Here is a 25102-nt window from a genome sequence, read left to right on the forward strand (position 1 = left end):
TATGAGGAAAATGTGGATTTAATATTTTGGGGAAAGGGGGGCTTTTCCAAGAGTGTGGTTTTTGCTGTTCAGCCCAGTAAAACAAACTTGACATGAGCCAACAGTGTGACGCAGCAGCTAAAAAGGCCAATGCAATTCTGGGCTGCATCAATAGGAGTATAGCATCTAGATCAAGGGAATAGTGCCGCTGTATTCTGCTCTGGTCAGACCTCACCTGGAGTACTGTGTCCAGTTCTGGGCACCACAGTTCAAGAAGGACACTGACAAACTGGAACGTGTCCAGAGGAGGGCAACCAAAATGGTCAAAGGCCTGGAAACGATGCCTTATGAGGAATGACTAAGGGAGCTGGGCATGTTTAGCCTGGAGAAGAGGAGGTTAAGGGGTGATATGATAGCCATGTTCAAATATATAAAAGGATGTCACATAGAGGGAGAAAGATTGTTTTCTGCTGCTCCAGAGAAGCGGACACGGAGCAATGGATCCAAACTACAAGAAAGAAGATTCCACCTAAACATTAGGAAGAACTTCCTGACAGTAAGAGCTGTTCGACAGTGGAATTTGCTGCCATGGAGTGTGGTGGAGTCTCCTTCTTTGGAGGTCTTTAAGCAGAGGCTTGACAACCATATGTCAGGAGTGCTCTGATGGTGTTTCTTGCTTGGCAGGGGGTTGGACTCGAAGGCCGTTGTGGTCTCTTCCAACTCTATGATTCTATGAAAACAGTGCCTAATGAGCAAGTCACTGCCCATTTGAAGTAACATACCCTCAAATCAGCTATCTGCTTGTCGAATTGCTTAATATGTGGGAAGCTGGTTAAGAATTTGATCCCGCTTACTCTAAAATGAAAGGGGGCTGGACTCTTAGTCATGGGCGTAGCCAGGATTTTTTGTTGGCGGGGGGGGGGGAGGCTCAGCAACTTTTGCTTTCCAAAAAGATTTCGTTGGTCCATCCAACAACAATGGGTAGATCACTGCCAGTTTTTAATAGTGTGAGTAGATCGCAGTCTGTTGGGAGTTGGACGTCCCTGCCCTAGATGGTTGCAGCATCCACACAGGGCATAAGCCGGCTTTGTATCTTGACTAGAATAAAAAAAAAAAAGGACAAGGGGCCTTTTTCACTCCACTGAATCAACCGACCTTGAGCGTCTAAATAGAGCATGCAGCATGTCTCGGTTCTGCAAGACACACCTGCTGTGTCTTGCAGTTTTGAAGCGAAGTTTCTAACTTTTGATTTAAAAAATCAGGTTGCCGTGGCTTTAAACATATGTAAAGGGACACTGCTTAAGTTGTTTTAGTTCCCAGTTCCTTATTTACTTGAAAGTATGAAACATTGATAAAAAATGTAAAGTTAAAGGCTGTGACATATATATATATATATATATATTATGGCATAGCGGTATATAAATATTTTTTTAAAGAAATACAATAATAAGAGGGCGAGGGAGGCAGGTACAGGGAACATCAAGACCTGCTCCAGTGGGGGCTATCACCTTTTCGCCCCACCTTACATGTTATATTGTTTTAGTCCTTTAAAATGGTAAACTGCCTTGGCATAAAAGTGCAAGGAATGAAGAAACAGGGTTGCATCAGCAGTCATGCCCACGTGGAAAAAAATTAAGGAACTGGTCCCTCAATGAATGAAAAGGTTGAAGGCTGAAAATTTGAAGGTTGAAAATTTTACAATTTTTTAATTTGCTGTAAGCTGCCCAGAGTGGCTGGAAAAACCCATCCAGATGGGTGGTATTAATAATAATAATAATAATAATAATAATAATAATAATAAATAATAATAATATCGGAGCCTGTTTTATTCCATATATAGCACAAGTGAAATTTATTATTATATTTATACACCTGTTCCCCTGGCAAGGACTCAAGGCGGCTTATGGATAAGGAAAAAAGAACCACTTACAACATGGAAAAAAATAATTATAAAAGTATATTGATAGAATCAAACACTATATAATTTTTTTTTTTTAGCTTTATGGTTAACTTTCTTTTTTCACTTGTTTGTTAGCGGTTGCAATGACTGTATCCTAAACTGCCTTGGACGGATGCTGTTTTGAAGGCCGAGGGTTATAAATGGATAAAATTAACTTCATTTCTTTTAAACGAAACACAAAGTTCAGCTGGAAGCGACATAACGAGACGCTTGGAAACTATGGCGTGTGCGCATGCGCCACCTGTCCCGCCTGCCGTTCTATGTTCTCGACAGCCTTAATGACAGCGCATGCGCTGTAGTGGACGCAGCGCTCTGAAGGCAAAAAACCCCAAAGCCCTTGAGCTGGAGGGCGCGTGCGAGTCGGCAAGTAAAAAGGTGGATGAAGTGAAGAATGCGCATGCGCTGTTGTTGTTGAATCATTTAGTCGTCTCCGACTCTTCGTGACCCCCTGGACCAGAGCACGCCAGGCACTTCTGTCTTCCACTGCCTCCCGCAGTTTGGTCAGACTCATGTTTGTAGCTTCGAGAACACTGTCCAACCATCTCGTCCTCTGTTGTCTCCTTCTCCTTGTGCCCTCCATCTTTCCCAACATCAGGGTCTTTTCCAGGGAGTCTTCTCTTCTCATGAGGTGGCCAAAGTCTTGGAGTCTCAGCTTCAGGATCTGTCCTTCCAGTGAGCACTCAGGGCTGATTTCCTTCAGAATGGAGAGGTTTGATCTTCTTGCAGTCCATGGGACTCTCAAGAGTCTCCTCCAGCACCATACAGTGGTGCCTCACAAGACGAAAAGAATCCGTTCCGTGGGTCTTTTCGTCTTGCGGTTTTTTCGTCTTGCGAAGCAAGCCCATTGACGGAGTAGCGCTATTAGCGCTATTGGCTAAAAAAGGGCTAAAAACGGCTTTTTTAGGGGGGGGGTTAGTGGTTTTGCTGCTAAAATGCTTTTAGCAGCTTAGCGATTCAGAATAAGGGGTTTTGGAGCAAAAAAGAATTCGATTTTTTTTCCGTCATTTTTCGTCTTGCGAAGCAAGCCCATAGGGAAATTTGTCTTGTGAAGCACCTCTGCAGACGGAAAACCCTTTCGTCTTGCGGGTTTTCCGTCTTGCGAGGCATTCGTCTTGCGGGGCACCACTGTAATTCAAAAGCATCAATTCTTCGGCGATCAGCCTTCTTTATGGTCCAGCTCTCACTTCCATACATCACTACTGGGAAAACCATAGCTTTTACTATATGGACCTTTGTTGGCAAGGTGATGTCTCTACTTTTTAAGATGCTGTCTAGGTTGGTCATTGCTTTCCTCCCAAGAAGCAGGCGTCTCTTAATTTCGTGGCTGCTGTCACCATCTGCAGTGATCGTGGAGCCCAAGAAAGTAAAACCTCTCACTGCCTCCATTTCCTCCCCTTCTATTTGCCAGGAGGTGATGGAACCAGTGGCCATGATCTTCGTTTTTTTGATGTTGAGCTTCAGACCATATTTTGTGCTCTCCTCTTTCACCCTCAATAAAAGGTTCTTTAATCCTCCTAGCGCATGCGCTACGGCAGTTGAAAAGAAAAAGCGGCTGAGAGGAAAAGGGCGCACGCGGACGGACGCATGCGCCGTGGCGCGGGAAGGCACGTTTGAGCGGGACGGAGCGCACGCGCTTGTGGCAATTTAACAGACAAGGCAGCTGAGAGGATAGCGCGCGCGCAGGGGCGCATGCGCGGTGGGGGAGAGGAAAAAAAAAGGCGGTTGGAGGAGCGCGCGGGGACGCTGGCCGTCGTGGCGCCCTGAGGCGACGATGTGGCGCGGCAAGGCGCGGGCCCTGCTAGCGGTGGGGCTCGGCATGGCTCTCGAGGCGCTGGCCTGCTGGCTAATAGGGCGGCTGGGTCGGTCGTCGTCGTGGCGGTGGTGGCGGCAGCGGCCGCCTTCCCCGGTACGCGAGGTGCTTTTCTTCCCGTCGCGCGTGACGTGCGTGGAGTCGCTGCTGGCGGAGGAGGAGGAGGCGGCGGCGGCGCCCCCGTGCGCGTGCCTGCTGCCCCACGGCGAGAGCGCGCTGGGGCGGCTCCTGGCGCGCGTGCTGTCGGCGCGGCGCTCGCTGGACCTGTGCGTCTTCGCCTTCTCCAACCCGCAGCTGGGCCGCGCCGTCTGCCTCCTGCACCAGAGGGGCGTCCAGGTGCGCGTCGTCACCGACACCGACTACATGGCCCTCAAGGGCTCGCGGATCGGCGAACTCCGGAGAGCCGGTGAGTCGCCCGGGAGAGGGAGGAGGGAGGGAGGGAGGTGTGAGGCGGAAAGGGAACCCCAAGGGTGGCGGGCGCCACAAACCTGAAAACACCCGACGGGCCGATTTTAACCCGTTGTTTACTTATTAAATTTGCACACCGTCCTTCATCCGCAGATCTGAGGGCTGCTCACAACATAAAAATACAAGAATTTTTTTTTAAAAAAACATACCCCAGAAACGACATAATAAAGTCAAGAAGAGTAAAAAGAAGAATAAGAGCAAGACAAAACAATGACCCCGTCCCCACCCCACCCCTCCCACAAACACATTTAAAAGGCCGGTAAAGGACGAACTTCCCTGGGGAGAGCATTCCGCAAGAAGGGGAGCCACTGTCTGGTTTTATGTTTTATTGTCTGGTTTTATATCGTTGCAAATCTCTGTGATGCATTTTCTTTTTAGAAACAAACAAACCCCACCACTCTGATTAAAATCCTCAAATGAAAGAGAGTCTGCCACCTTTGGTTCCACTGTGGAACTCTCCTAAAGTTCTTGTATGAATGTTGTTCATAATTTGTAAAGAGGTCCCAGCTTGGGGGAAAAGTGGGCTATAAACTACATTTAATAATAATTACGCTGAATTTGGTAGTGGAGTTGTCATTTACATACCCCACCCTGCAAGTATTTTGTTGTTTTCACTTATTTATACAACAGTCAACGTTCAGCAGTCCCACCCAACCCCAGCAGAACCACTTGGTTGTTGGCCTCCATCTATCTCTAGAGAAACGGAGTGTGACTTCCAGGGTGAAGTCAATTGTGGCTGCAGAGATTGGTAACTCATTAACTGCTGCCTCCTGTGTTGTTTTTGTTGCATTAGCAGCACTGAATTTACCGTATTTTTCGCTCTATAACATGCACCCGACCATAATGCGCACATAGTTTTTAGAGGAGGAAAACAAGAAAAAAAATATTCTAAACGAAACAGTGGGTGTATGATTTTTGTGGTTCATGCTGTGGCCACAGACATGTGATCTGACAGTGAGTTTAGAGTAGCCCAATGCAAAAATCCCGAGGATCCATTTGGATCCATGCTTTGTAACCACGTTTTTGCACCACTGCGGCCCCAGGCAACAGTGGTTGCGTGATGTTTTTGGTGCAAGATGTAGCCATGGACATGCTATGTGATCTGATGGTGAATTTGGGGTGACCCAGTGCAAAAATCCTGAGGATCCATGTGGATCCGTGCTTTGTAACCACGTTTTAAGTGGGGAGGGAAGGAAAAGCACTCAAGGGACAAGGAGCATGTGTGGGGTAGGTGGAGAAGGATGCTGCTAATAATGAAGAAGAGGGGTATAAGGGGAGAAGGCTCCTCTCCTCTCCCACTTTGCTCCTTTAAAGCAAGCAGGCTCTGCTTTTCTCCCTCCTCCCCGCTCATCCCCGGCTTAGCGAGCTGAAAAACTTTACTGCTGTTTAGCGAGCTAAGTGGGGAGGAGAGAGCGACAGAGAGCCTGCTTGCTTTAAAGGAACCAACCGGACAGGCTCCTCTCCTCTCCCGCTTTGCTCCTTTAAAGAAGCAGGCTCTCTGTCCCTCTCTCCTCCCCACTCCGCGGCTCTTCTCCTGCTTTGCTGTTTCAAAGCGAGCCACGGAGGAGGGAAGGAAGGGGAACCATGGATCCTCTGCTCACGACTGCAGCAGATCCCCCCCCCCCCCGGCCACCCGTAGGCATTCCCTCCATAACACGCACAGACATTTCCCCTTACTTTCTAGGAGGGAAAAAGTGAGTGTTATGGTGCGAAAAATACGGTACTTCTCCAGGGTGCAAGCCTGGGCAGCGTGTACAGCGGTCATGTCTGTTTAACGTCATTTAACTTTTTAAAGTCATTTCAGGGTATAATTCCACAAGTTGCCCTGTGTTCTCATAAGTACTTTTTGCACTTAAGAAATTTCAGCTACTGAATTTCTGTATGTAGCTCTCAGTACACTAAGTATAGTGCTGGGAGCTAAGTCAGTTTCGTGGAAAGATGGAAAAGTGATTTTGTGGCACTGAATAGGGTATGCTGGTTTTTCAGGAATTCAGGTACGTCATGATCAGGATAGTGGCTACATGCACCATAAGTTTGCCATCATTGACAAAAAAATGCTGCTCACTGGCTCCCTGAACTGGACTACTCAAGCCATTCAAAACAACAGAGAGAACCTACTGGTAGTTGAAGACAGGGACTGTGTGAATCTTTTCCTGGCAGAATTTGAAAGGATTTGGGAGGACTACAATCCGGCTCATTACACATTTTTCCTCAAAGAAGAACAGCAGGTACAGAAAAAGGATAAAACTATTCCTCAAACAAAATTGCAGCTTAAATGACTATTTTGAAGCAGTAATTTTTTTAGTCTAAAGACTAGTTCCTAAGTTATGTGTTTGAGAATGGCATAAATTGCTTTAGGAGTAACTAAACGCAAATTTATGCTCCTTTAAAAAATTGTACAAGCAACATATTGTGTGTTTGAATTATTCTTTGAGAAATAGATGGCCTGTACTTATGTGCTATTATACCTGTTCTCAATAAAGCGTGCTTTTTAAATTCTAATACATATGTTTCTGTTATAAAAACAACTGTCCCCACATGTAGATAGCATTTCAAGAAGAGCGTTTATTCTGCCATTCTCTTGGCAACCCTAGCATCCACATGCAGGATGTTACTGGGGGGCGAGGACCTTTTTAACATACAGCCAACTCCCAAATTGATGTGATGCTTACATTCCAAGGCACTGCATGTTTAAGTTAAATCACATATATTTGAAATACGATTGAAAAAGCCTGCAAATACCCTGTTCCGCCCCCTTTTGTGATGTTTTCGGGTCACTTTCAAGTTCAGTGCAATGCTTGTGTGCGTGATTGCGCACATATCGGATGCACCTAAAATGGTTGCTGCCTGAACAGCTTTGTCCCCTTTGGTTTTGAAGGTTTGATGTTTTTAGATATGCTGTAAGCCATCCAGAAGCCCAGCCATAAGGGTGGGGTATAAATAAAATAAAAATAATAAAAATAATTAGAATAGAACAATTTGCCTTTGTAGGTGAGCAGCATAAAGCAGACCTACTTGAAAATAAATGCCCAATGTGTGAATGGGAATGAATGTGTGTTCTTAACTCACAGATAATTCATATGCTGCTCTTTCATGTGTGGAAGGGGAAGTAGTATTGCTGTTTTATTCTGCCTTGGTCTTACCACACCTGGAATAGTTTCCAGTTATGGGCACCACAGTTTAAGAAGGATATTGACAAGCTGGAACATGTGCAGAGGAGTGCAACCAAGATGATCAAGGGTCTGGAAATCAAGCCTTACGGTTTGAGGGAGTTGGGTATGTTTAGCATGGAATTGGGGAGACTGAGGAGATAGGTTAGCCATCTTAAAAATCTAAAGGTCACATGAAAGATGGAGCAACCTTGTTTCCTCCTGTTCCAGAAGGTAGGACCTGAACTAATAGATTCAAGTTACAAGAAAGGAGATTACAACTAAACATCAGGAATAACTTTCTGACAGTAAGAGATGTGGAATGGACTCCCTTGGAAGGTTGTGGTGCTCTCTCCTTCCTTGGGGTTTTTTAGGCCATCTGTCATGGATGCTTTAGTTGAGATTTCTGCATTGCAGGGGATTGGGCTAGATGATCCTGGAGGTCCCTTCCAACTCTACAGCTGTGATTCGATGACTGTACATGTGTAGAATTCAGCCCTAGAATCACAGAATTGTAGAGTTGGAAGGGACCTTAAGGGTCAACTCCCTGTAATGGAGGAATCTGAAACAGAACTGGAACTTGGTATAGCAGTGGGTGGGGAAGCTGCATGTCTACAGGTGTTAAGACTTTATCCACTGTCATTCCTGACCACTGGCCATCCTGGGTGGGACTGATGGCCGTTGGGCAGTCAACGTCAGCTGGAATTTGAAGAGGGTACACTAAAAAACACCTGCCTGTCCTAATAAATGGGTGGGTGCAGAATAAGGCTGAGAGGTACCTTATGTTGGCATGTAAGTTGTAGCCATAACCAATATCCCAAGTGTAGAAATGCAACTCTGGTGTAAGCGTATTTTGTGGTGCCAGTTTGGGGAGGGAACTGTTGAGGTAGGAATATTCAACATCTGGAAGAACTTTCTGAAAGTAAGAGCTGTTAAAACAGTGGAACAGACTCTCTTTGGAAGATGTGGACTCTCTTTCATTGTAGGTTTTAAAGCAGAGGTTAGATGGCGATCTGTCAATGGATACTAGAGATTCCTGCATTGTACAGGGTTGGACTTAGAACTCTATGATTCTATGGACACCAGCGTTTTAAAGGGCTTTGAATCAGTCTGTCAGTGGTTGAGTTTCCAAAAGTATTGAAGCTGTTCCAAATAGAGTGTGTGTGTGGTTATTACAGTACTCTTGATCCAGTAGAAACTCCATTGTACCCATGAGGTGGGTACACTGTAGTGACTTAAATAAATATGTTGTGTACTCCTTAAAGAGGAGGAGGGAGGAAGATAGTGGATCACGGTCATAAAACTTTCTCCAGGGTCATATGCTATTTTGGAGCAGCTATATTCATTTAGGTTTTAGTTTTTGAAAGCTGTCAGCAAAACACATACAGAAACAATAAAGTTAAAGGTACCCCTGCCCATACGGGCCAGTCTTGACAGACTCTAGGGTTGTGCGCTCATCTCACTCTAGAGGCCAGGAGCCAGTGCTGTCCGCAGACACTTCCGGGTCACGTGGCCAGCGTGACGAAGCTGCTCTGGCGAACCGGCACCAGAGCAGCACACAGAACGCCGTTTACCTTACCGCTATAAAGCGGTACCTATTTATCTACTTGCACTTAAGGGTGCTTTCGAACTGCTAGGTGGGCAGGAGCTGGGACCGAATGACGGGAGCTCACCCCGCCGCGGGGATTCGAACCGCCGACCATGCGATCGGCAAGTCCTAGGCGCTGGGGTTTTACCCACAGCGCCACCCGCGTCCCTACAGAAACAATATGTGGTAATTAATAGTAATTTATCACTAGTTCAGAATGCTCAGCCTTTCTTGAAGCCGTTTAGTAATTGGTGTACTGTAATCGTTGTGGCCTTCCAATGATAGTTCATAAAATGTTTCTTAATACTTAATTTATATTGAAGGGTAACTGCAGGTGGGATGGCTGCTACAATCATCCTTATGTACTATTAAATTCTTTGGACATTTAATAATTTCATGTGTGCTATTTTTGCTGTGTATCTGCCCTGAAATGCCTCTCCAGAGCAGATGGAAGTACTCGGAGGCTTTCCACAATTGTATTGCATAGATCCTTTTATTAGTAAGCATAGCATCCTTGACTGTTGTCTTCTATTCCTAATTGAAGGATGCAAAAACATTGGAATGCTATTTCAAGAACTTCTCTGTATCTAGTGTTAACAAAAATCTTCTCCACAGCATGCCAAGGGTGGTGCAAAAATAGTTTATTACGATACAGTTTTATGTATAGTTAAGTAATTAATATTTACAAAATAATCATCAGCTACATCCATGGGAACCCTAGCATGTCACACAAGGTTTGTAAGGAATAAATACTGTGACATAAATGATACTTCTATTACAGTGAACAGCTGAAGGAGGAAATAGCTCTTAAAAGCATGAAAACAAAACAAGAGGAGAAAGATACCTTTCAGACTCCTAGGAGGCGGCTCAAACCATTCATCTTTGCAAAAAAAAAAAAGTCAGATTGGACATGTTTGTTCACCAGGCAAATTAGAGAATATGTTCTCCCAGTGAATTGGTTTTATTTGATTCTGCTCTTGCATGCGAGTTCCAGTTTTTTGGGTTAGCAGCTTTCCTGCCGAATCCCACGGCTGCTCTGGCTCTGAATCTTGCAGGGCTGGAGTAATTGATCATTCTCCTCATGCTTGATGCTTGGATGACCACTTTAGGATTCAATTTGGTCGTGGTCAATTAGGAGTTGATGCTTCTGTAGGCTTGCTTGTCGATCAAGCAGGTTTATAATACAGACTGATTTCAGTATCTTTTAAAAGGAAGCTGGTGTTGAGTGGGCATGAGGAAGAGCTCAAATAGGGATACCTGTGTATGTACAGTGCTTGCCTCACCTTCTTAGCCATATACACATTTTGTCCAGACAAGTACCACATTGGAGGAGTGTACTAATGCAGGCTTTTGTTACTCAAGAACACTTAGCTGATAGCTTCTCAAGTGCTTTGATTTCTCTTAGAGGTGACTGTTTTAATACACAATTAGAAGCTGTGTTCTTCTACTGGAGACTGAAATGAGAACCCTACATCAATCCTCAATGACTAGAGGGGTTTATTCACTTGGCACTAGAGGGGTTCTGCTGTCAACTCCCAGTTTCATTTACTCCTTAGTGGACTTCAGTGCATGGCGTGAGGCTGCTGAGCACTGCTTGAAAAAGCAAGCCATTTTCTAATGTGCCATATAACTGTTCTCCAAGGCATGCAGTCAGTAATGGACTCCCATCTACTTTCCATAGTCTAGTGGTAAAGATGACCCCGGCACTGTAACTCTGTTGAAACTACATCGCAATGAAATATAGTGTTACAGTAAATTGAATAATCATCCTACGTTAACTGTATTCTGTCATGCTGTTACACCGCCATGCCATGTAACCAGAAAATGATGGGAGGGTTGCAGGAATATAAATATACTCCATTCCCTTATCGAAATCCTTGGTTTACTCCGCAACAGCGCCAAGTTACCATGCAAGAATACTGATGTACGCTTAATGACAGAATAACTACCACCATTAATATACAGAAATACTACTCTCTGCAATCATATATATGCACACCCAAAAGTTGTTTATGCCACTGTCAGCTCTAAGATTATTGAACTGAAAAGGGTAAGAAAATTAATGTAAAGTAGGCTTGAAGTTTTGAAACACTGTACATCTTCTTTGGACAGGCATTTCCAAAACTAAAAAGGTATCAGAGAAATTTAAAAATATATTTATAATGTTCAAACAAACCAACAGACATTCTTTAAGGGAACATAGAGTGGGTTTATCGGGTTACACTAATTTCCTTTTCCAAGTCAAAAAGACATTGTATTAGAACAAGATTTTAAAAAAATTCACCCCCAAAACCCTCCTCTATTTTTTTTTTTTTGAGTAATAAATATTTACATTGCGTGCTTTGAATACTATACAGGTTTTAAATTATTTTTAAAGAGAATAACAAAGCTTTTTTAAAAAAGAAAGAAATTACAAAGGAAGTATAAGCTACACTGAGCGTGCATGTGCTTAAAAGTGTTCACAACAAACTAAGTACTGCATATGAGCCACCAAAAAGCAAAAAATCCAGTGGGATTCTAATCAAGTATGTTGTCATTACAAAAAGTGACACTTATTAAGAAACAGCGCGTAGGGCTGCTTGCAGGCAGCCTCTGCCACAGGAAAAACAGCCTGCTTGGGATCTGCACATCGGCAATCCCCCCTTTCCATATTTTAATGGGATAAAGGAAAATGAGTTTCATTAACAGAACACTCAATTCTGTTTCAAAAGGAGAGACGAATAAAGAAATCTGCAATAGGCAAGATTAAAGAAGCTGTTATGCAAGTATATTTATACTGTACATCCATTAGTGTTGAACTTCACTGAGACCACAGTTATTTTGTAGTGTAGGTTTGTGTACAATGCAGCAGCTTGCAATAGAACATACCTATTTATTCACATAATGTTTATACTGTGCCTTTTAAAAGCCATTCAAGAAATACAACTAGAATGCCAACTTGCTTAGCTGTGTATGAAGAGCAACTTGGTCACAGCAGTACAGACTTTCTTGAGCAAAAAGATGCTTGGTTGCTTTTTTTTTTTTACACCAATTTTAATGTTTGTGAAATACTGGCTATTCTAATCTTAGAGGACATAGGACATTTGTTTGTTTTATTAAAGAAGTGTATGGATTAAACATAAACATAATCCAAAGATAATTCATTCCAGTGGCAAGGTTTCTCTCAAGTTGCAGGTACTTAAGGAAAAATAAGCTTCTTCTGCCAAGCTACAAGCCTAGTTAATGATTTTAAAGGAGAAAGAAAATAATCTAGGCCTGAAGCACAACCATCCTTCCTTAGCCACCCTAGGGGATAAAATATGCTGGCTTTTCCATTATGTGCTAATCACTCTCTGCAGTCAGATGGTGTGGACAGACTGCTAGAGGCACCAATGCAAGACAGCCAAACCCTATCCCTTTCATACCTGATTTAAAAAGAAACTGCCAGACACACAGCAAGAAGACAGCAAATGTTCTGCTGTGAAGACCCCCCCTGCTCCAAAATAGCAACAGCTTTTGAAGGAACATTGCTTTGCATATAACACAAACAAAGATGCTAAGAGCTGTTTTGCTTCCGCATGGATCAGCAGCAAGGGCCCACAGAATAGAATCAATGTGTGTCCAATTAAGAACAGGATGAAACTAAAAGGGACAGGGTGCTCTCCCTAGCCTCTAACAGCAAAACTTTGCTTTACAGATTTGTCTGCTCAAAAGATCAACAATTTTAGTCTGAATAGACTGAAAAGCAAAACGCCACCTCAAATTCACCCCACCTGAGCAAGGCAGATAAAAAAACTTTTAAAATACCAAAAGCCACCTTGCCCACAAACCTTGTAGAATTAACTTCCCAACACTTCCTATACGTTTTTCAAAACAGCAATGTTTACCTGCTTTTGGAATAAAAAAATTGCATGCATTGTTCAAAGCTTCTCTATATACATTATACTGCTTGGGAAAGGCCTTTTGGCCCTGGAACCCAACAGATCAAATATTCAATGCCTCTGTTATTGGGCCTCATAGGTAAGGAGGACAAATGGGCCCAGGCAACTGCTTTGTTTCAGATAAACAACGGCACTAAGATGTTTTAAAAAATTTGGACTGCCACTTTTCAAATGCTCCCTTTTAGCAAGGTTACTTGTGACTTGCCATTCCCCTGGTTAGACTTCTCTCTCCACTGACATCTTGCAACTGTATTTCCACATGCAGATGCTACCAGCTTACATGAACATACAGAAGACTCTCTTCAACTGTTTTGAGACCCATTAAGTCAATCCAAAGGCAAGCCAGCCCCAATTTCTGCCTTGACCTGCTTGGAGGACTGGCCTGACTTCAGCTGTACTGTTCCTAATACCTCTTGCTTATCAGCAAGCCACGCCCTTCCTGCTTTGTAAAAGAGCCCTGCTGATTTAGAATTCTGAACCATTCCTACCGATTACATGGCAGAAGCGCTCTTACTGCCTCCAGAGGACCAGAGCAAGGATTGCAAAAGATTTGTTCTTTAAAAGGCATCTTGAAGAAAAACTCTGAGCTTCTGGGCAGAAGAATTTTGTTTGTTTTGCAACAAATTAGGTGGGAGAAAAGTCTGGGTGACATTATATGACAGACAGAGAGGCAGGTACATCCCACTGAAACTCTAAGAAACAGTGCAAATTCTAGCATGGCCTTGCCAGAAGGAGTGTGTGGAAGGAGACCACCCTATTTCTCCACGAGAAATAGTTAAGTTGCACTGATTAATTTCATCACAAGCTGATTGCACATCAATGCCTGCAACTGTTTGTATGCAAAGCAACTTAAAAGCTTTTCCAGAAGATCTAAGTGGCGTTAAGGGAATAAATTCCAAACTGACCGCATAGTTAAACACTAAGCTACAAATCAGGGCTGCCACAAATGTCTTTTTCTAAGCCAATTATCTTGTTGCAACAAACAAGCTTTCACTAAGGGCACTGATTATGCCAAAAACAGGTCTGCATGTCTTGTTTCAGTGGTTCAAAATTTGATCCAAAGCATGCACTTAAGTGCTGGATTCCTCTCAACAGTGGCAGAGCTAAGCACAGTGTGTTGCCTCCCTCCCCCCATCCCAGGGCCCTGTCACTGCACCAAAGAATTTGGTAAAACAGAGCTAGCTTATCAACAGGCTGTTGAGCCTTAATACTGACACTTAGTGTAATGGATATACAGTAGGAAGGATGTTTTTGTAGAGAGCCAAGGGGGTGGGGAGCGTATCCCCAATCTCTCCCAGCCCTCTTGCCAAGGTTAAAAACTTTGTAAGTCAGGACTAAGAAGTTGGGAAGTTCATTTGATGGTGGGCAGAAGAACTCCCAGCATTTTCCAGTCTTCTGGAGCATCCATACAACAACAGAAAAAACCCCACACACAAGCAACAGCAGTGAGGATCCTAGAGAACAAAAAACAGAAGGGTGCTTGTGCTGTGATGCCGCAAGCAGGGAGGTGTGCGTGGTCAAGCCAAATAGGAAGGAGAGAACTAGTCTTTCTTCAAGTCCTTGGATTCAAAGAGCTTGAGGCGCTCCTGCACGGTCAGGCCTTCCTTCAGACTCTGTACATGGGAGGAGAGAAGGAAGAGCAAACCGTTAAATGCCATTCTGGTGGGGAAGCAAAAGTCCAATAGAGAGAGATGACACAGATGCTCAGGCAAAGGAAAGGCAAAAGATGGCATCCTCAATGGGAAGATTAGAAAGACATGCTTCAAAGAAAATGCACCATTATGGAGTGGTGTTATTGGTGAATCGATCCGCGGTGAAGAAAGACGGCAAATGAACTGGATGGCTGCAGGCACAGCTAACTTAGTTGGGGGAGTAATTGCTTGGATGTTTGAGGCAACCGCAAAAGCCTTTGCTAGCTCATCAGCGCCTCAAAACTGCACTTTCCCCATAACCATTTTGTTTGAGCACTCAATTCCAGGGCTGTACATCAACAGTTCATCAGCACAGCTGCCCAGAGTGATTCATTTAACAAGCAGTTATGCCCCTACAATGGTTAATCCTGGTGAAAGCTACATGGTTCTGGAGAGAAAGGATAGCTCAGTTGGTTGCAGCATGGGGCTGATAATGTCAAGGTTGCAGGTTCAGTCCTTGTATGGGACAGCTGCATCTTCTTGCATTGCAGAGTTGACTAGATGATCCTCAGTGTCCCTTCCAACTGTACAATACTATGATTCAAGGTCCTATTTTGATCCTGATATAAAGCAGCCGGTCTTGATAGACCAGGGTGCCATACGTTTCTGTCTGCTTTTTGCTAATCAGAGAAATACGTTAATTTCTAAGTTAAAACTTCCCCCCAAGTTAAGGGTCCGTTTTGGGCCCTTTTTATTTCATGAGGGCAAAGCCAAGCACAGCCTGAAAGCTTCTAGCTGCCAAGATTACATTTGCAGTGTTTTGGCAATCTCACGTCATGTTTTCTGGAGCTATTTGTGATATATGATCTAAGGGTTTACATCAAGAATGGGGAACCAGGTGGCCTCCAGGTATGCTTGGACTCTCAACTCCCACCAGCCCAGCAGAATGGCCAACGGACAGGGGTGATGGGAACTGGGAGTCTAAAACATCTGGAAGGCACAGTTATTTAGACCCAGGATTCCAGAGGGGAGATTGTTGATAAAGTCTGGAGATCTCTGTCTGGACCTTGTGAAATCACTCTTCTGCCTCTTTAGCAGTTATTTTGAAAGAAGAATCTCCATGTCAGACACTGGCTATTTTTCACTGGAACATACATTTCTTACAATGAGATCCAACCACAAATCAATGAGACAAGGAGATGCACAGTTTCTGATCATCTCGTGCCAATGTCCATTTCCTGCCATTTGAAAGAAGCCTTTCTCTCCACCCATCAAATCTAATTACAAAACTTTACAAACTGGGGGAAGTTGATGGAGAGGAATGGCACCATCAGCTGATTTACGGGCAACTGAATCAAGGGATGCAGTGGCAGGTGGACTGTATCACTTCAGGATCAAAGTTTTATACTTATCCATGACAAAAATTCCCTGCACTCAAGGATGACAGGGAGAAGGCTAGCCTAGAACCCTTTGCTCTAACGTGCTTTGCTCTGTGTGAAAGGGTTTCTGTGTGTGTGTGTGTGTGTGTGTGTGTTGAAACATGCGAACCATTTCCCCAATACAAAAACTCAAGTGACAAAGAGTCCCAACAAAAGCAGCACCATGCAATTCTGTGGTATTTGTAAGAGAGCTCTAGGGACACTGTAGATTAAAGCTAAATACAGTTAGTCTAGTATCAGACATTTAAACTGCTCTTAATGCTGGTAAAAAATCCACAGTTGTTTGTTCTTTGGATTAAAATTGCCTCCCTATATTCCAAATCAGCTGGCTATAGAGGAAAATGCTTACAGTACATCCAAACCAAGCTGCCTATGATATAGAACATTGCTTTTTCTGTGTCAAAATGTAGAGATCTTCTTGGTCAGGTGCGGTACTTATCTTGATGGGCAATACACTTAATTTCTGAAAATTAAACCTCATTCAGGAATGAAACCATGTTTTGAGAAGGTCACTACTCCTTTTATACAGTAGTGGCCTAATTTTTTCAGTTGTTGCTGACAATCTGCAGAAAATCAACTGCTTTCTCCCATCGGGTCATCTTTTTTTGTGGGGGACAACTAACCTAACAACTAAGACGGTTGGGAAAATAAACCTGTATGGGTTGGGTAGATCAGCTGATTTAGTACCAGAATATTTAACAAATGGGTAAAAAGGATTTCAAAAGGGGGAAAGGTAGAGACCAGAAACCTGATCCGTGGACAACACAACTGGCTTTTCACATAACATCTGTGTGCCCTTCGTTAGGAGCCGGTTGGAAAAAATTCATCCATTCCAGAGGACATAATTAGTGAATCAAAAGGTACCCTTCTGCCTGTACACACTGCCATTTGGGAGAGTTAAGTCCAAAGCATGCATTTTCATCCAGCATGCACACTCTTGTCCCATGCCTTCAACGCAGCACCCCGTTGTTTGTCTTAGGAGGTGCAGAAATCCTTCCAGTGATGGATGTCAGTGAGGGAGAAGCAAAAGGATGGAAGAGGCACAGAAACAGCCATTCAATCTGGCATGATCTTCAGTTTTGAAATTCTGCCTCTTGCTCCTCCCACTTAACCTCTATGTAATTCAAAGGCAAGGGGAGATAGATTCTCATTAGCCATGGAGATGTGAGCCGGGCATGCAATAAGTGGGCTGCCCCTCAAGAGGTGCAGTGTCCTTTGGAAGGTGCTGTTTGGATTACCTATGTGACAGGGAACCTGGAATCTGGTGCATTTCAGTTATCCCATGAGACCTGCTCAATAACGGACTGTTATTGGAAGCAAAGACAAAAACAACAACACAGAAAACAGAAATAGGAGAAATACATGAATCCTGATTGCTCCGGAAATTCCCAAGTGCCAACATACTCCCTCCCACCCTAGCAAGGAGAAAAAGAGGCAAACTGCAGCTTGGGGGGTCTTCATGGCCTGCAAGGTCAGAAGTTTGCTTTTTAAACTCAGTACATAAAATCAGCCACAGAAGGGAAACTATAAATAAAAAGCACAACACTTTGTAATAAAGAGGAGCTACGCCACATTGAAAAATTGGGGTGCTCCAAAACGAAGTGCACACATACACACAAAACTGGCAAATCACAAATGACACCAGGACTGAACTGCACAATTATCACAACATTTGTGTAACTGTGTGTGTGTGATTTTTGCTGCGGCAGTCTTCCTACCATACCAGCTCAGGGAAACCTGCTCTCAGGGTGAGGAGAGTTGTGTGTAACTTTCCCTCCTTCCAGTTCTACCAGGCTACTGATCCTGGAACTGCACACCAGCACAGGTGCTCAAACATGGGGCAGGACACAGGCCAAGCCTGTTAAGCACCCAACAGTACTGCCCTTGTGGCCTAGCTGAAAGCATATCCCTCTAAGCCAGGGTGATCCAACCTCTCAGACCAAGGGGGTTGCAACAGTACTTCCAACATGGAACCTGTGGGTGATACACTGCTTTGTATGCGTCCGGGGGGGGGGGGAGTTGAGGGAAAATTTCACAACCACCACCACACACACTTGCACTGCCTCCCCAGAGCCGGCTAAGCAAAGTGCCTGGCTTTGGGAAGGAGGCGCAGGGCTCTGGCAGGATCCTAGAGCCCTCCCTCCTCTTCCTACGGTTGGGAAAGTTCAAACTAGGTTTTGGGAAGGAGGCACAAGGACTCTCGGAACCTGTCAGAGCCTTCATGCCTTTTCCCCAAAGCCCAGGGCCTTGCTTACCTAGCTTTGGAAAGGCAGTGCAAGGGTTTGTGTGGGGCGTCAAATGTTGTTGAGGGCCACCCAAGAAGACCTCAAGGTCACACCTTGAACTGCCCTAGTAAAGCTCTCATGCCCTGCACTGAAAAATGGGAAAACTGAAACCACCAACAGTCCCAAAACCAGAGACCCAGGGGTGGAGTAGAATCTAGAAAGCTGCTCAGGGCTATTTTTCTAGGAAAAAAGGTGCCAGAACTCACCATGAACACCTCTCATGTTCTCTTAGAACAGCAATGGCACCTGCCTGAGAGGTGCCAGAACAGAGTTCCAGTGAGTTCCGGCTGGAAAAAAAACTCTGCGCATGCTAATAACCCAGACAGAACACAGAACATAGACTTGTTGCGGCATCCGACGTAGCATAACCTCGTTTGGAAAGCTGGGTGAAGTCACCATAAACTCACCTTTGACCTGATATTTCTCAGTTGCCGGCCAACGCTGGTCCTGTCTTTCTTCAAGAAATCAGGGTTGCTTTTGGATTTCATAATATCTAGGTGGATGAGGAGAAACAGAGCCAGTTTACCTTACCGTTGAAAGCATTACAAGCGCAACATTTCCTCCCTCGCCGTGGGAAAAAGGAAAACAAATGGTTGTCAAATGGACACAAGGAACAACCCTGGGCCAAGACATTTTGCCACTGTAGGCAAAATGCTCCAACACCCCCCTTGAAGATCTGTCCCCCCTCTCCCTGGCCCAGTCATTGTGCCTACCCTGCCGCCAGCCCCATCACCGCGGCTGGTGAGATCAACGGTCTTGTGTTGATGGTGCGGGCAAAACCACAGTGGGGCTGGCAGCAGCGTAACTGCGAGCACAGGGAGGGAGAGTGTGGATCTGCTGCCAGAGGCAATGGCTTCTCTTAACCTCATTCAAGGACCACCCTTACCCCAGAACACAGTCTCCAAAGGGACCCCCCATTTGCCACCAGTTACAGAGCTGGCTCCCTAAACTGGTATGGCCCACGTGAGTATACCCAAAGCGAAAGCCAGAAACTTGGCCTTGCTTTCATCCGGAATCCTCAGTAGCACCTATGAAAAAGCCAAACCAGCTAACAAGACTAACCGTATCCAGACACAGTGGTGTTCTCTGGAGACTTCTCGCCAAGGGCTTCGGTGGCCGCCTTGAGCTGCTCTTTCAACCTGCTAATGTCGCAGTCCGCCTTGGCCTTCACAATGCTGAGCTCCGTGTAAATGTCCTTATACTTATCACTGGCATATTTCTTGTCCTTTAGAAAAGACAACAGCATTTCAGCCGAGGAAATGCTTTCAGTTCCCTTCGGCCTTGGAGATCGGCAGCAGCAAATATTGCCAAAGGGCTAGACAGATTTCAACCCAACAACACATATTGTAGCAACCAGTGCCATATGTACTCTTTTTATCTTTCTTGGTTTGGGCTTTGGTTAAAAAAAGGACACTGCAACCCACTGAGACAGGCTCCATTCTTAAAAAGCAGAACAATTTGGTTTTGACCAAATAGTTGTATATGGCATCTTTCAAATCTGTGAACTACTCTTGACAACCATCCACTCAAAATTAAGGCAGTACATATTTCAAGGGGAGGGAGATCACGCACTCCCATGGGGGAACCAATGTAAAGCTTGCATTTGCCACTGATACAGACTCTTCTACATTGGAAACAATTAGCTATACAGACTGAAGGCTCAAAACGCAGCTATCTTCCTGAGGCCTGTTTAGGTCTGGTTGGGAGATGGTCTGAAAACCAAATGTACGCTGCTCTGAGTTTCATGATGGAACTAAAGACTTTTTCTTTATCTGCTCAGGCATGTTTCAATACTGGTTTCACTGCTTTGTTGATGCTACAGAAATACATTTTGGTTGAATTTCACTGAATCGTTTTATGTTGCGAACTACCTGTTATCATAAGTACAAGCGGTATGTATCTACACGAGTCAGCTGAATACATATGCGTTTAAAGGCACTTGCTGCCTGCTTGTATGGTACAAAGGCAGGCCTCCTCCAGAACTATTACCCTCAATGCTGTTTGCAGTTCATCCTTCAAGGAGCTGATCTCCTGCTTCAAGTACTGTATTTCTGATTCCTTGACTCGCAGCAAGACCTGCAAAGGGGGAGAGAAACCCAGGCAGATGCTTTTTAGGTTAGGCAACTATGCACAAATGAAAGGGGGGGAGGAGTTAAGCCACTGAGCAAGAAGGAAAGTCCATTTCACATGCCCCTGGAACTCCATCATCTGGAATCAAGGCAGGGCACACTCACCTCCAACTCGTAGGCATCCTTGCCTTGGGTGAGAGGTGAGCCGGCCATCTCGATCCCACCCTCCCCAGTCACCAGGGTCCGTAACCGTGTGATCTCTGCAGCCAGGCGGTTGTTCAGCTCCTGTAAGAAGACCACAAGATGGCTATGAGCAGCAGTTATGAATAAAGCTCTCCCCAATCCTAGCAACTGAACATCCCTATTTTGCTTTTGGATGGCAACCTCAAGGATATAAATGTCTTCAGTTTTCACCAAACAGCACAAAACAGCATTTGTGGTTCTTTGGGCCTTCCTTGCTGCTATCTGTACTTCTGCATAGCAGATGAAGGGATTGAGCGCAGTACTTCCGCAAATGTCGCCCAACCAGCACATTTGTTTCCCCCCTCTAAAGATGGACATTTCTTAAGTTCACAGAGTTTTAAAACATTTTTAGTAACCTATGCATATCTATACTGGTCATAATATACCAATAGCCTGAAATAATGACTTAAAATAAATATCTATTGCTAGTGGTGAAAGCCTGATTCTTCTGAAGTGATTGTGACAAAGAAAAAAGATTTTAGAAAGCATACATTTTATCAACACTTCATTAAAGAAGCTGTGTCACAAGGCCTGGTGACGAAAATAAGCACACAAAAGGATTTAAAACCAAACCACAGGATTTCAAAAACTGCACATGCAACCATCGTCTAAAACTATGGAGCTTGCATATTGCACAATGTCATCTTTAACACAGCAGTTGCCATCATGCATATGTTCCCAGGAAACAAAATGCCATTGAGGAGACACTTTGAGGTATCCCCTGCCCTGGTATTTCAAGACAATTGGAGCTGTGGTGGATTTTGTAAAAAGAAGATCCCATGTTTCAGAGACCACCAAGCAAAAGGCAGTTTACAAGCCTGGTTAAGTCAGCAACACCATCTGGGGTACCATCTTTTTAATTCATTTTCCTTACCTAAACCAGGGGGCTTCCTACCAACTTAGATTGAAAAAATGTGCAGAAATCAGATCTGCCAGGTGTTGCAATAAATCTATGGTTTTTTAAGATATATATTTTACAGTTTAGTACTGTTTTTATTTTTAAAAACATATGTGGGGGCTCTACCTCAATCTCTTCAGTGCTTAGGGCCTTTAAAGGTCTTAATCCTGTCCTGCAGAATCGCTATGATTCTGGTCCTGCTGTAATGTTTCGTTCCTATTGGGGGAAACTGCTTATCAGGCCTCTTGACCAACTGACTCCCCTGCCCTGCTAGTCAAATCCTGGCTGAAAGCCATTCTGGAAAAGCCCCCAAATGACCCTTTTCTCTTAGGCAGCTGAATGAGGCTGGACAGGTGTTGCTTTACCTGGTTGTGTGCATTGAGCTCCTGGTTCTCCCGCTGGCACTGACGGAGGGCCTGCCTCTCTGCTTCCAGGGCCTGGGCCAAGTGAGCATTTTCCAAACACTTCTGAGAATACTGCTCGGAGAGAACTTCAAGTTCGCGCTGGACAGACTGCAGCTCCTCCCTGATTGGGCATAGGGGGTAAAAACAAAAAATAAAGATTGCAAGGCCAACTGCAATCCCCAAAGCGGATCAAATCAACTATCAGAGACTAGGATGCACGGAGGAGGAGGAGGAGGCATTGCACAACCTTCTGGCTGTGGACAGACAAGATGGCCATTCAAGTGCATCCCACATGTTCAGTTTTGCTTTCCCAGGAAAGCAAACTTAGGCATGCGGTTTGATTGCACTGACTAGACTAAACATTTGTGTTGTCTATAGATGGGATCCCCATTAGGGTCAGCCAGCATGGGAACAGGATACTGAACTAGATGGTTCTCTGGCCTGATCCAGCAGGGCTGTTTAGTGTGGGTAGTGTCGAATGACAAATTGTTCCACCCAACGCCACCCAGGTGCCAAGAGCTGCTCCACATTTCCTACCTCAACAAATCTAGAAAATACAGAGGAGCACCTACAAGTATTGCCTCTGGAGCGCTTCGATGTCTGAGTTGATGCTGCTGATCTGCGAGCGGTGAGTCTTCTCCAGCTCCCGCTCCAGCTCTTCCCGGTGGGCATTCTTCATGGCTTCTATGGCTGTGTAGGAAAAGAGGCAAGGGCTGCAGATAAGCTGTCTTCCTCTCAAACCACCTTCTGATGTTGCTACTACTGATGACCGCTTATGGTCTTCTCTTTCCTCTTACCTGAAATAGTGGCTGCCGTCTCCTCAGCTAGCAAGCGGTCTTTCTCCTCCCTTAGCTTCTCCAGTTCTCGCTGGTGCTGCCTCTGCAAGTCCTCTATCTTCTTCTGGTGGGTCTCTTCCATAGCTGCAAACCCTCGTTCGCAAGTTGCCTGGGAAAAGATGGGGCGGGGGAACTGAATTTGTGTTTCTCAGCCTCAGAACCTACAGGGATTGTGTTAGGTTGAATGTTCTGATTGTGTTAGGTTGTATGGGCAGGCAGGCAAGCAAACAAAGAGAGGAGGAGAAAGCCATGGAGCTGATGGACAAGCATGCATGGAAGGTCTAGACTGGAGCTCTAACATGCCTCTTCAATCTTAACCTGATAGAAAAACTACATGAAATCTGATTGACCAGGAAGAGGGTTAGTTCAAAACCCACTTAAATGGGGACTTCTGAAAAGCCTTAGGAAGCAGCCCTTGTCACTGGACTTGAGATGGGGAACCTGTAGATCTCCAGGTGTTGCTGAATGCCCGTTCCCATCATCCACTCAACAACATCTGGAGGAATGCAGGTTCCTTGTTCCTGATCTAGGCTTAACTTGGGATGCCATTTAGCTAAGACTAGGAAGAGACAACAAAAACGAGCGTCATTGTATTGCCGCACAGAGTTGTTTGATGGAAGTGCGAAGCTTAAATGCACACTTTTAACCACAAAATCATTTGGAGTGGCTTGGATGTACTAAATTCACCTGCACTAATCTAGCCTACTACTGGGAGATACTGAATGTGGTTTGCTGTTTGTCCCACTTCTGCACTGTACAACTTCTTTCTCTGGTGTAAAATGTGAAGCATGCACCCTAATTCATAGTTGCCAGGAAACAGCTGCTTCTCTTACAATTTTTTGTACCCCTGTAGAATACACACAGGGTGTCTGCAGACTCTTAAGGAGTGTTTATGAAGGAGGAAAGCATCTCTCTCTCTCTCTGTGTGTGTGTGTATGTACACTCCTCTTTAAAATATACCTAAGATACCTCTAGGATCCTAGCCTAAGACTTTAAATAAAGTCTTTAAATATCTTCAGAATTTTTATTGGCTATTACAAAAGGGCAAAAACTGGGCTCTTTAAAAATGAAAGATGGGTCTTTTCTGCATGAATGCTTAAAAACGGTACTTCTGCAGCTGGCTGCAAGGACATAGGTTACTGGCCAGCCTATATAAATATGGTAAATAACAACATGTTGCAAAGCTGTGGTTATATAAGTTGCCTATGCCCTCCTGAAACACATCTGTGCAGGCATGTACAGCTTCAGTTCCTAGCTCTTTACACTGAGGCCAGAATCTTAGCAGGTGGGCTGGGATTTATTTATGCCGCTTTACTCTCTGTTCCTTGATAAGCACAGAATTGCCCCTTGAGCCAGCTGTGGGCTGCAGAAGTGGTTGCTGCAGATGTGTCAGCCAAGGCAACACTTTTTAGGATGGCAGAATGTTAGTCCAGGGGGAGATCCGTGTTCTGCAAGGGACATTTAAAAGCACCTTCTGTCATGTTAGTGCAAGCATGCCAGCAGGTGCAGTCGGCCTGTACGGCAAAGCTTGTGAGCTGTGAAAAGGCTCTGCTGCTGAAGGGTGGAGAAAGTTCTTGTGGGAATGCTACAAAGGTTTATGAAAGGCAAAAGAAAAAAGGCAGGCAGGCTTCGGCCATGCCTGGAAAAGAGTGTTCTCCTTGAACCGTTGACTGCTTCTTGCATTACTATCATCATTTCATGATGTGACGTATCATTTACCTCCCATTAGCCCCTTTATATGGCCATGTGCTATAGCAATAAATACTGGAGGGTGTCCGTGGGCAGAATGTTGGCCTTAGACTGGAGGGACCCGAGTTTGTATCATGGCTCAGCTGTGAATTTCAGCTGAAGCAAGTCTCCGTTCTCTCAGCCTAGCCTAGCCTAGCCTGCAGTGCTCTTCCAAGGATAAGGTGATGCAATCTCATTTACATTCTGAGCTTCTTTTAGGAAAGGGGGTGGGGTATAAAATGTGATTAAAAGGAAGACTTGTAAAGACCTATCTTTTTGCACAGGCTTTCCCCGGCCAGACCCTGTTTTATGTGCTTGTGTTCCTGTTTTCTTTGTTTTTCTGTGCTTTGATACTACCGTTTCATTGGTTTTAGGTTGTAAGGATGTAAGTTCGATAGAAAGAGAGGTGTGTTTTGAAGGACAGTTATAGGAAATCTGATACCTAAAGGTGAAAAAGATCTTGTGAAGGTTTGCAGAAGATGACGTACCTTCCTTGGGGCTCTAGCTACATCACCTCAAGGAAATTATATTGGGCTTCCAAGATGGACAATTTGTTCCTATGTTGCAATGCAAAGATTTGATTTAGTGTTCTTAGGGGGCAGTCTTGTGGACTGTAAGCATTCCATTTGAAATGCATCCCATCCTGTGACCGAATATTATTATTTTTTACCTTTTTCACTGTCATGGGAAGGAAG

The 25102-nt window shown here is 44.6% G+C and overlaps 2 protein-coding genes across 16 annotated transcripts in view; one reads left to right on the forward strand and one right to left on the reverse strand.

The window, feature by feature from the left end:
- Nucleotides 1-3469: 3469 nt before the first annotated feature.
- Nucleotides 3470-6719, forward strand: PLD6 (phospholipase D family member 6). Its single transcript, XM_083413779.1, has 2 exons — nucleotides 3470-4155; nucleotides 6204-6719. Exons 1-2 carry the CDS (start codon nucleotides 3711-3713, stop codon nucleotides 6494-6496), a joined length of 738 nt encoding a protein of 245 aa, XP_083269905.1. The 5' UTR covers nucleotides 3470-3710; the 3' UTR covers nucleotides 6497-6719.
- Nucleotides 6720-9578: 2859 nt separating this feature from the next.
- Nucleotides 9579-25102, reverse strand: part of MPRIP (myosin phosphatase Rho interacting protein) — a 162638-nt gene continuing 147114 nt past the window's right edge. For 8 of the 15 annotated variants that reach the window (XM_083413283.1, XM_083413287.1, XM_083413282.1 and 5 more), the window contains 8 exons: nucleotides 22641-22788; nucleotides 22416-22533; nucleotides 21805-21964; nucleotides 20464-20583; nucleotides 20219-20305; nucleotides 19292-19454; nucleotides 18637-18722; nucleotides 9579-14487 (listed from right to left, as the gene is read on the reverse strand). In XM_083413283.1, the coding sequence (XP_083269409.1) occupies nucleotides 14416-14487; nucleotides 18637-18722; nucleotides 19292-19454; nucleotides 20219-20305; nucleotides 20464-20583; nucleotides 21805-21964; nucleotides 22416-22533; nucleotides 22641-22788 (954 nt within the window). In that variant the 3' untranslated portion in view covers nucleotides 9579-14415. Of the gene's footprint in view, nucleotides 14488-17182; nucleotides 17249-18636; nucleotides 18723-19291; nucleotides 19455-20218; nucleotides 20306-20463; nucleotides 20584-21804; nucleotides 21965-22415; nucleotides 22534-22640; nucleotides 22789-25102 lie in introns of all 15 variants that reach the window. The other 7 variants (XM_083413284.1, XM_083413285.1, XM_083413290.1 and 4 more) reach the window with 3 other exon arrangements.

This window comes from Podarcis tiliguerta (genome assembly GCF_965153285.1).
Source record: "Podarcis tiliguerta genome assembly, chromosome: 14".
Lineage (NCBI taxonomy): Eukaryota > Metazoa > Chordata > Lepidosauria > Squamata > Lacertidae > Podarcis > Podarcis tiliguerta.

What these genes read in the sequence shown, in the direction of transcription:
- PLD6 (XM_083413779.1), top strand. Translation starts at nt 3,711, where the DNA reads ATGTGGCGCGGCAAGGCGCGGGCCCTGCTAGCGGTGGGGCTCGGCATG. An exon ending in CGGCGAACTCCGGAGAGCCG is followed by an intron (nt 4,156 to 6,203) that starts GTGAGTCGCCCG and finishes CTGGTTTTTCAG; the next exon opens with GAATTCAGGTACGTCATGAT.